Here is a 10,708-nt window from a genome sequence, read left to right on the forward strand (position 1 = left end):
AGAGAGAGAGAGAGAGAGAGAGAGAGAGAGAGAGAGAGAGGCGAGCGGTCGCGGAATGTCCCACAAAATTCGCACGGCCGTGTCGAAAACGGAAATGGAAACTCGGCAGGCTTCCTCGGACGTGTCCTTCGCGCGAGAACGGATTCTGAAGGATTGAGTGCCGAGGGGACTCTCTCGGTACGCCACAGCGCTGCGATTCCCTCGACACCCGTCGCAAATACATGAGCCCCGTCAGGTGGTTCCCAATTCTCGCGCGTGGCGTGATCTCCCTATACATTACGTATGAATTTCAAAACACGAGCGACGGATTATTCAATTACGAGCCCTCGCCGACCACGCCGGGCTAATCTGCGAAATTAGTGATGACTTGCTTTAATTGTCGCCGTCAGTCGCGCGGCTAATCGCCGCCCCGAGTCTCGTCATGACGACAATCGGCTCTCGCGAAAACCAATTCGCGGCACAAGAGCCTTCAAGTAAGAGAGAAAGAGAGAGAGAGAGAGAATGACATAGATCGAGCGTGAGATCACGCGTGCTACATTCGAGATGTGAAACGTCAACTCACGTCGCTCTTCCTCTCGACCACTCGTGCGTGAAGCGAACTGAAAGCTGTCGGGAACGATTACGCGTGCGTCGTGAGCGTAGACTTGTGATTCGCGACAAACGACGCGCACGCAAAGTGCAAAATTCAATTAGGCGTGAACAGAACGGCGGTATCAACGTGCACTCCGCGGTGAGGTCTATCGCGAAATTCGGTGATTAAGTTGCCTACCTGCAATTTACATTCGATGTGAGGACACGTGTCTCGTGCAATTTATACACCGTCCGCTCTTTGTCCTTAATGTATTTACATGTTACGTTTATGCTCGGAACTCTCCCGCGGGTCGGGAGTTATTTCATGCATTACGGCCTATTTGCTCGTTCACCGGGATCGGTAAGAGGCCGTGTTATCACTCGGTTCGTTGTAACGTGCCGCACCACGTAGCGGGAAGTTTCCCGCGGAAACATACTCTCGAGAATTACTCAACTCACCACTTGGGAGATAAGCGAAAGGATATTCGCAGTGCACGGAATGTATCGGGACCGTCGTCGCTCTTTTCAGACTTTCCGAGCGAATCCGAAGTTGCTTCTCTCAAAAAACTTGGTTTTTCCAAAAAGACTCTCCAGTAGAAGAATTCTTTACGTCTCGTACTTATACTCTGACGACAAACGTAACACAACTCTCAGAATCCTCGCGATAGCTTTTCGAGAGAACATAAATTTCGACCGCTAGATTTGCGCTCTAACGAAATCTCAATTCTCACCGGGAAATTCTGGATTCCGTAGAGATTAAACAAGTTCGCACTGTGCGGTGAAAGAAGCAGCGGCGCTCCCGAAATATTTTGCAGAGTCGATTGGAGAGGCACGAGATAATAACTCGAATAATTAATCCTCTCATGCAAGGATCACGCGTCTCAATCGGCGAGAAAAACGCGTGGGAGAGTAATGAAGGAGCGCTCGCTGTTAAAAGCAAGTTCGCGCTAAATAATCAATATTAAACGCGAATGTTTAAAGCGAAGCGCGTCGATAACCGAGAGCGAGAATATATAACGAAATTCTACGATCTCCTTCCGCGAAAGTTATGAAATAACGAGAGAGATTCCGTCTGCAATCCAACTCTCTGCAAAGTTCGCAGAACCTTCAGGCGAACCTCAAACAAGAACTTGTATCAATTATACAAAATTATTACGCGAGGCGGAAAGTAGAATCGATCGATCGTCCTGATATCAGAGCGGGAGGATGCATGAGAGGATTAAGGATACGCCGCGTGAGCGCACTCGGTTTTCTTTTCGTCACAGGTGCTCGTCCACGAACACCCGATCCGTCGTCATTTGTCGGCCGTCGGTTCTCACGAGGAATGCAAATACGCCTCTCCTCTTCGAGAAGAACTCATCGCGGAGAATCCGTTAGATCACCCTCGCGACTCTCTTTTTCTCTCGCGGCCGACGCCTCTCCCGAAGGCTACCACACTACGTCGCGTTCTTCACGCACACAGACAGACACTCTTCTCGGCGACATCCCCGTGGCGACCTACGTCGCTGCGCAAACGACCCATTTAGCCGGGTCAACGGGAGACGCACAACGATCACTGCTCGTTCGGGACGACCACTCACGAGGTCGTCCCGTCAAATTTACACTGCGGTCACCGCGTCGACCTTTATTACACGGTCGCCAGCACCGCGGCCATTTCGACCGGCTTCCTCCACTGTGTCATGTACCACCGACGTCACGGGGGGTTGAGCCCTCCACCTCGTACGCGAAAGAGGGGGCCGCATTAACTCGTCCTTTCGAGGGGACACCGAGGGATCGGGGGCGCGCGGGGTAACATCATGAGTAGCAACGGCGGCAGCAGCAGCAGCAGCAGCAACGACGACGATGGACCAGCCGATGAACGGCGCGGGCTGGCGGCGGATTTCGTGGATGGATTTCGCGCCTGGTCGTTCATCACGTCGCTGGATATCGCCGCACTGTTGGGCTCCGCCGAGGGACAGCTTATCGGCACGGCGTTCATTGTGTCGCTGGCGTTGGCGTTGTTCGTGGGATCCCGGGAGCAACGGCTGGCGTGATGGGCCAGGCAGGAGGCGTAGGCGATCGCGTGCGGGATGTAGCTCTGGTCGACGCTGCCGGAGAACAGGGTGCTCGCGAGGGGCCCCATCGCGAACACCGGTACGTCCTCGCCGCCGTGCGTCGCCCACGCCCTCGGCACCCCCGCCGTCTGTAATTATACAGTCGTGAGGTGCGATCAGAGGTCTGTGCTTTGCAGCTGAACAAGCGCACACTTTCGGGACTCGTAAGAAAACAGGTGTGTGTGATCTTTGACTTGGTATACAATAGAGAGAAAGAGTGCCAGCCGAGTGCAAGCTAGTTTAGCTGCGAGGAACAGACCACAGGTCGAATCGGGATGATCGCGTGGCAAATCCTTGTCTCCGTGGCTCTCGACGAAGTCTAGTCGGGGATACGTATGTAATATAAATGGAAATCGATAGTAGTGGCTGGTTAATGTTAAGTGGTGAGATATGAAGGCGAGTTAATAACGCTGATGGTTATTTATTAAGCGGAAGAGAAAGGCAAGTTTTCAATTTAACGTCCTCTCTCAATGAGAAGGTTGACGAAAAGAAGAGAGGAAAGTGACGTTTTCCTGATGTAAATGATGTGTGCTCTGAGCAAAGTTCACTGCGAAAATGAGTATTCCTCATGAGTGGTATAACCGTGGGATGGATTACATTTCATTTTTTCACGTGGGGATTAAGATAATTAAGGTTCGTATTAATAGTCGTATTAATATTTGAAATTTGTCTCATGTGACTCAGACTTGAGTTTGCAGTTAAACGTGAGCTTTTCATTTAAATCATACAATGTATGCGATATTACATTTGCGAGATACGATTCAGCTGGAAAACTCGCATTTCGAAATTCAAATTAGAGTGTCTCACTTGAGGCAAGCTTCAAATAGCGTTGGGCACTGATGATTGATTAAAATTTTCATCGATTGAAATAATCAGCAAATTAGTAGACAAAATTAACCCAAATATTGTCATGTATATAGTCACAAACAATATTATCGACTAAAGATTAATCAAATATCGAGATGTGTACATTGAATAGGGTAAACTCGGATATGATTGTCATACCGGAAAGATAGCCATAGGCTGTAATTTCTCTAATAATTGCAAAACGTTGCGTTTGTGTAATCAGTCACAAAGATAATCGATATTTATCGTAGTGTATATGCGTATATTTTTTGAAATAGCAAGATTATAAATATTATACTATATTTTTATTTTCGATTACCTGTAAAATTTCCACTAAAACTTGCTGTAACGTCGAATAAATTACAGTTAAGCTATCGCAATCAATGTTAGATAAAGTAGATATATAAATTGTAATATAATATGCATTTTTATTTTCATTTTCACTATTTGTTTATAAGTGCTATTGTAACCGTCTTTCACTCTAGCTTTCATTTTGGGTAAAATGACCCACTATCACTCTAATATTTATAAAACAAAAGTCGTTATTTTTCAAAAATTATTTTCAATATTACAGTAATTAAATCTTATGTGCAATATGTTTTGATAAAAAATTGGATTTAAAACTTAAATTTTGTAATAGAGGTTTCTATCTTATATGTATATTATATTTTCCACAAATAATATGTATTAAATATCCTATACTAAAATGAATATGTCAAATTATATTTTTTTCATTATTTTATAAAATAATAGATACAGAATCTTGAACATAAAATATATATAGGTCATCTATTCCTTATGGCCATCTTGTCTTAAACATTTAGGTAAGATGGCCAATGCTTATGTTTTGATATTTTTGTAATAAATAATTTCACTGAAGTATTTTCCTTTTAACTCTGATGGTATTATGTATAGGCTTCAGTGAAGTAATGTGCCAAACGCTATTAAGAAATAACAATAAGAAATGCATTTTTCTTTTGCATTTTAAAAAAGTATGGCCATTTTATCCGAGTTTATCCTATAATAATTAATTTCATCAGTCGCGATAAAATTATTTATGATTACATATATGACAATTGATTAATAGCTGATTATTTTAGTGGAAGGAAATTTTAATCAACTAATGCTCACTTTGCTTTCAAAGAACAACTATTGATACAGATGTAAGATAGACGGAAAGTCGTCTGGAATATCCATTGACATTTAAGAGATAAGTTTCAGGATTCTTATCCCAATGCAGTTATCGATAGAGCGTTCGTTAGAGATTCTAACTACATTCGGACGTGAACAATGGGACGCGGTGATCGGCGAAAAATTCCGTCTTAAATGTCGAAGAGGTGTTAAAGATCGTTCCGTCTCGTCCGAGAATACTGCTGCGTAGATTGCTCTGGGTAGTGGAGCATTATTTTTTAATGAATCGAGACTGCTTTTATAACTACGACTGCACATATATAAAACATAGCGGTAATGAAACGGCGGATATAACTTTTCAGGGCGCTTTACATGTAAATGGAACAAGTTATCTTTACAGCGGCTAACATCGAATTGTCACAGAAACGTATACACGCACATACACAACGCGTACCGACGGCTCGCGCGTATAAAAGTGCTCATTTCCTTAGGAAAAATACGCTTATATCTTTCCGGAAACGTACGCAATATATATATGGTCTTTTTATGAATACGTCTCAACTCGCGTAAGAAATATGAAAAAAATTGTTCGTATTAGTTGTATTTTAAATCCTGTAAAAAATATACTCTGTTGTCCTAGGTTATATAGAAAATTGCAACGGGGATTCATATTTTGGACGTAGTTGACTTTTTAATTAAATATCTTTGCAGGAAAAAACTTGCTCGTTAATAAAACAATTGCACTATCTATGAAAACTATCTATAAAACGGAATAAAAGCTTATTCTTTTTACTACAAAACGACTGGCTTTTATAATACGCGACGCAACACAAATAATATACAACATACAAATAATCTGTTTTAAAAAAAATAGTAATTGTCATTCCGAAAAAAATTGTTTTTTAATATCGACGCAAAACGAGTCAATTTACTTTTGCATTTTACTTCCCCAACCAGATTTATTGCATTTCCTGTACTTGAAAAAAAAATGAAATAAAATAAGCTCAAGAAATCAGCGCTAAACGTCATCCGCGCTCACTCCTTCGCGCTTCATACTGCTCTAAAATTGAATTACTATCACTTTTACCAGAAGCGGCTCGTTTCAGGATTAATAGGGGACGAAATTATAGCAGTCACGGTTCGAAAGCATCGCCGAAAGTTCTAACTACGCCACTGCGAGTTTCTTCCCTGCATTTTATTCCGCCCTCCGGCTGCAGCTCAAATGAGGCGCGCTGCCGCGACGTAAGGGGAATTCTCTCGCAATATTTCCTTCTCGTCGTGAAAACCCTTTGCCGCGATCTCGCCTCGACGATCAGATGAAAGGCCACGATGCGTCCCGAAGTGGTGCGGTCGACCCGGCAAGAAGTGGTTTTGCGCAATGAGGGTGGAACGAGGGTGCATGTCTGCGAGGAGACAACGAGCGCGGGGAGTGCGGCTGGAGTGGCGACGATGGCTGCACGGAGCTGCCCGCGTTTTATCTCTTTTTCTTTTTTTCTTCTACTTTTTCCCCTTCTAATTTTTCTTCTCGAACTAGTACTTGGAGATATGCGCGCGAAACTTTCGTCGAGTTCGATGTTGAGCGAATCGCAACCAGTCGAAGCGAGATCAATCCGCGATGCATCGCGAATAATTTCACCCTTCCGTCGTGTCTGATGCACACATGATAATTTTTGTTCATGCGCAAAACGCAAAGATATGTTATTTGAAAAGCATTGAATGTTGTTTCAATCTATGAATATATTCTGAATCGAAATTTAAAGAGTAAGCATCCTCTGATGCTGAAATTTACCTGAGATCAGAAACAAATAAAATATTCATTCGAAAAGCTACATCAATCTCGCGCGTGTACATTTCATCATGATTAACAAATGTAAAAAAAATACATGAAATGTTCGTTCCTTCGATTCATTTTTTCTTCGAGCTAAAAAAGAAATTAAATTAAAGAAAAGAAATTAAATTTTAAGTTATACGAAATCTTCTTGAGAGTCTTCTCGGCGGTGGAATGTGAGGCAATAATACTAAAACGCGACGAATAGTCGTGTTTGCTCAAAATAAGCATATAAAAAACCTCTTTCCTGAGAAAAGTATCCTTTCACTCTCTCTCTTTCTCGCTTTTGCTGCTGGCGTTAGTGCACTTCCCCTGCCTGTCCACCTTCTCCCCAAATCCTGCCAACGTCCACGTATCTTCTCCCGAGAGAAATTCTACCAGCGGCGATGATTGCGTAAGGCAACGTCCTCTAGCCGGGCGGGCTTAGTCGGAACAGGACGTAACTGGGAAATGGCGTCTTAAGGAATTATGGTCCGTAGGGAGAGCGTTAAGTATCGTAAGAGGTTAACGTTATCCACCATCTGTACGCCCCGAGACCGGTATTCCTATTGGGTAATGTAAGGGAGCAACCCGAGATACAGCGCGAGAGCGAGTTGCATTCTTCGTACGTTCGCGTGCTTTATTCCGGGATACGAGAGCCACGGAACGGAGCCGCCAAAACACACCCTGAGCTTATCGAGATAAACAACGTCGGATATAAAAGCGATAACGACGATAGCGATATATCGGGAGAAACTTTGGAGCCGCGTCGGATTAGATTCGCCGCATTCGCTTATTTTAATCCGCACGTTTATCTGCGGTTACTGCAACGTAAAGTGCATCACGTAAAACTGTCCGAAAAATACTATTCATTCGATTCATGATCCGTGAAATTAGACCTTTAATTACGTTCGTGAATGAACCATTTAGTTGCTTTGCGTTGCGCCCGTATCTTGAATACCAATGAAATATTGCTGAAATCACGCTGTACGAATTACCCGAATTTTTCGTAATTTTCTGAAAAAGCTGTTCGCTTGTCTCACGACCTGACATTTCTATTTCGCAACTCACAGAACTGCCTTCTCTTCTTTAAGATGTTCATAAAAATGAAGGAGAGCTCTCGCTAGCTGCCACTACGCGAAGCAAAAAACTCCAGCTACGCCGCTGAACACGAGAGGGGGGTTGTTTTAAGACATCCGCGAAAGAGAACGACGAGAGGGAGTAGGCAGATATTTCATGCGGGGTGAGGCTGCGCAAATCGTGAAGTCGGAGCCACGCGGAGCGGAACAAATTTGTGCTACTTTGCGTTTCGAATATGCACGAGTGCGTATAATACACCGATATAACGCCGGCGACAGCAGGGAGAAAAAAGGGGGTGCGATGCAAGCAGGCGAATTATCGAAGCTGAAGGACTCCCGTTAATTCGCGCGTAGCTTCAGTATACGCCGTATTGCACGCAGGAAAGACCCGACGTCTACTGAAATAGCTCGATATCAGCAAAGCGCGGTGTTTAATTCGTCCTGGATATCCGTGGCATTAACTCCCAACGTGTATAATCGCGGACACAAATCACCGAGGCAATAACGCGCTTCGTCTGCGTTTTTATTGTACCCGCGGCGTCTCCTATGCGCGCACACATATGAGACGCGAAGGTCGGTATACGCCAACGTTGGGCGTTAATCGATAAAATTTTCCCTCGACTGAAATAATCGGCAAGTCACCAAATCAGTAACCACAATTCATCAATCGTCATATGCAAAATCGCAAGTAACTTCATCGACTGATGAAATTAATTACTATCAAACGTTGATGTGATTTATTGTACATTAATTGATAATTAATCATTAATCAATGAAATCACTTGTAATTTTATATAGGACGATCAATTTTGATTATTAAATTACCGACTACTTTTGTCGAAGCAAATTTTTATCGATTAATAGCCAACACTGAGCTCAGTATGTATTCAATACTGAGTATTTAATAAATGAGAAACTTTTTTAACTAAATAACTGACAAATCAATAAGTAAAATTTTAATTAATCAATATATAAAATTATAAATAATTTTTACCGACTCATGAAATTATTCGTGATTATTTATGATGATTATTTATGAAAATTAATTAATTTTGATTATTGATTTGCCTATTATTTTAATCAAAGAAAATTCGAATCGAATGATGTGCCCAATATTGGCATACGCCGGGATTTTTTTGCGGAACATTTTTAACGAGTAAACACGTATATCTGAAATTACTTGCACAGCAACGAGGATGTGCGCGCGAAGCGCTCTGATGGCATTAACTCGTGCACATGGGATATCGTGGCGTGCAAAATTCAGATTTGCGCAAAATTGGCTGCGAATCTCGCACGAAGCAACTCTCTGTACATCGACAAATATACCGGCCGTCTGTCAAATTAGGATCGCTAGGATCTAGATAGAAATTAGGTCGCGTGATGATTTTCTGACCGTTTTCGCTCTCTCAAAACGAAATTTCTACAGATCTCCGAGTTTTAGTTAAAGAATGTTGCATTACACTTTCGTAAATAACTCCATGAATTACAACATGTATTCGTGTATTGTTGCGCGGTCACCATTTCAGATAGAAATTTGCGCGGCCACGTGTAAACATTACACAAAGGCGGTCAGTAACTCCGAGTCATTTCGTGTACGTTCTCTCGAGCTAAACAACTCCGATCGGAAATTAGGTCACTGTTTACTTCAGCAGCGGAGCCGGCGTGTACGCGGCGTTTACCGCGTTTGTATTACGCTCATGAGATTCGCAGCTAATACCGGGTCTGTAGATCCAGATTTGCGCGTTTAATGCATACCTGACACTCACTGCGTAAATCACATTCCCGTAAAACGAGAGCAATCTCCCCGCGTAAAATACGGCCGCTTCTTGTTTCGCGCGCGCGCGCGCTCGCAGTATCGATTTATGCGAATTTACGTTTACACGGTAGTTCGGTGCGGGCGATGCGGCAACCACGCGAGACGCGAAGGCTTATACGGTATTCTGTCGCAGTATCTCAAGCATCTCCACCGCGGAACTACGCATCCACTGTAACATTACGCGCATTCTAACAGATATAATAGCGGAGCGAGATGTTTCCTAGTGAAATTCATTTTCCGAATAGCTCGAACGACGTGTAAAACCATCCCGCGGACATACGGCTCGTAAACCTCTTAAATCAGCACACGGAGACGCATTGTAACGCGCAACACCGCTCACCAAGACTTTAACTTGCGTTTAAAAACATTCGCCGTAACTCGGGAACTCGTAAGCTTCTGTCAAACATTTTTTGAGCAGGCTTTTCGCAAGAAAAGAAAAGGAAAACGCGAGAAATGGAAAATTTCCTCCGAGGTTGTCAATTTAATTTAAGTAGAAAGAGAAAGAGAGAGAGAAAAAGAAAGAAAGACGCCTTGTATTTATCAATATTATTTTTAACGAATGCTTCGCTCGACCAACAATTTGTGAAAAAGAAATTGCGGCAGAAATTTCTCAAATAAAAATATGAGTTGTTTCTTTCACAGCGCCCCGACACACAAATATTTGCTTTCGCAGTTACTTCTATTCTTTGCTCCTCCCCCGTGTGAAATTATTTCCGCGATATCACTCGAGAAAATAGCAAGATACTAAATATGGAACAATGTAATTCAGGGAGAATGCGTATATTTAATGATATCGGAATAATAATATTTGAAGGATGCGTACAGGCACACACGCACACATAACTCTTCTGTTTCACTCGAACGCTCGCCGCAATAACGCCCGGCGTGAAGCAGCGTCGGAGCAGCTTCGCGACGCCCCGTCACGGCTGTCGCCTCGGCAATTCTGCCTGAAGTACCGGGGTATCTCGCTCTGCTCTTGCATCTCATAACGATCGTCGGTGAGCGAGGGTGAGCGCCGGCCCGGCGTGATTTATCGTCCGAACGGCCATCCAGCTTTTAATCAGTTTCTTCGCCGACCACCTTCGCCCCGCGTTCGCTCGTTGACGATTCACTCGTCGGCGGTTCAGTCGATTTCTCGAGAAATTGAATAATCATGCACGGACAGCCACCGCCAGATGACACCTTCGCAACCGTGGCAACGAATTTTCTCGATACGCTCTCGCGTAGATCGAGAAGGGGTCGCGCGCGAATTGTTACCTCGTAGTCCCGTCGAGCCGGATTTTTAATATCGCGAGGATACGCGATAACGAGCTCTCACGGTGCACGAACTGCACAAGGTGAGGGATGAAGGAGGGGGGGGGGGGGG

At 43.7% G+C, this 10,708-nt stretch overlaps 2 protein-coding genes across 11 annotated transcripts in view; one reads left to right on the forward strand and one right to left on the reverse strand.

Moving 5' to 3' along the window:
- Positions 1–10,708, forward strand: part of LOC116844709 (caspase-1-like) — a 135,697-nt gene that overhangs the window by 27,330 nt on the left and 97,659 nt on the right. The gene's annotated exons all lie outside the window — the stretch shown is intronic.
- The window catches only part of LOC116844708 (alkaline phosphatase-like), a 204,733-nt gene continuing 194,031 nt past the window's right edge, over positions 7–10,708 (reverse strand). For all 10 annotated transcript variants that reach the window (XM_032816604.1, XM_032816600.1, XM_032816605.1 and 7 more), the window contains one exon: positions 7–2,752. In XM_032816604.1, the coding sequence (XP_032672495.1) occupies positions 2,312–2,752 (441 nt within the window). In that variant the 3' untranslated portion in view covers positions 7–2,311. The remainder of the gene's footprint in view (positions 2,753–10,708) is intronic.

The sequence above is a fragment of the Odontomachus brunneus genome, unplaced genomic scaffold (assembly GCF_010583005.1).
Source record: "Odontomachus brunneus isolate Ranch 3 - 2012 unplaced genomic scaffold, Obru_v1 Obru_scaffold_045, whole genome shotgun sequence".
Lineage (NCBI taxonomy): Eukaryota > Metazoa > Arthropoda > Insecta > Hymenoptera > Formicidae > Odontomachus > Odontomachus brunneus.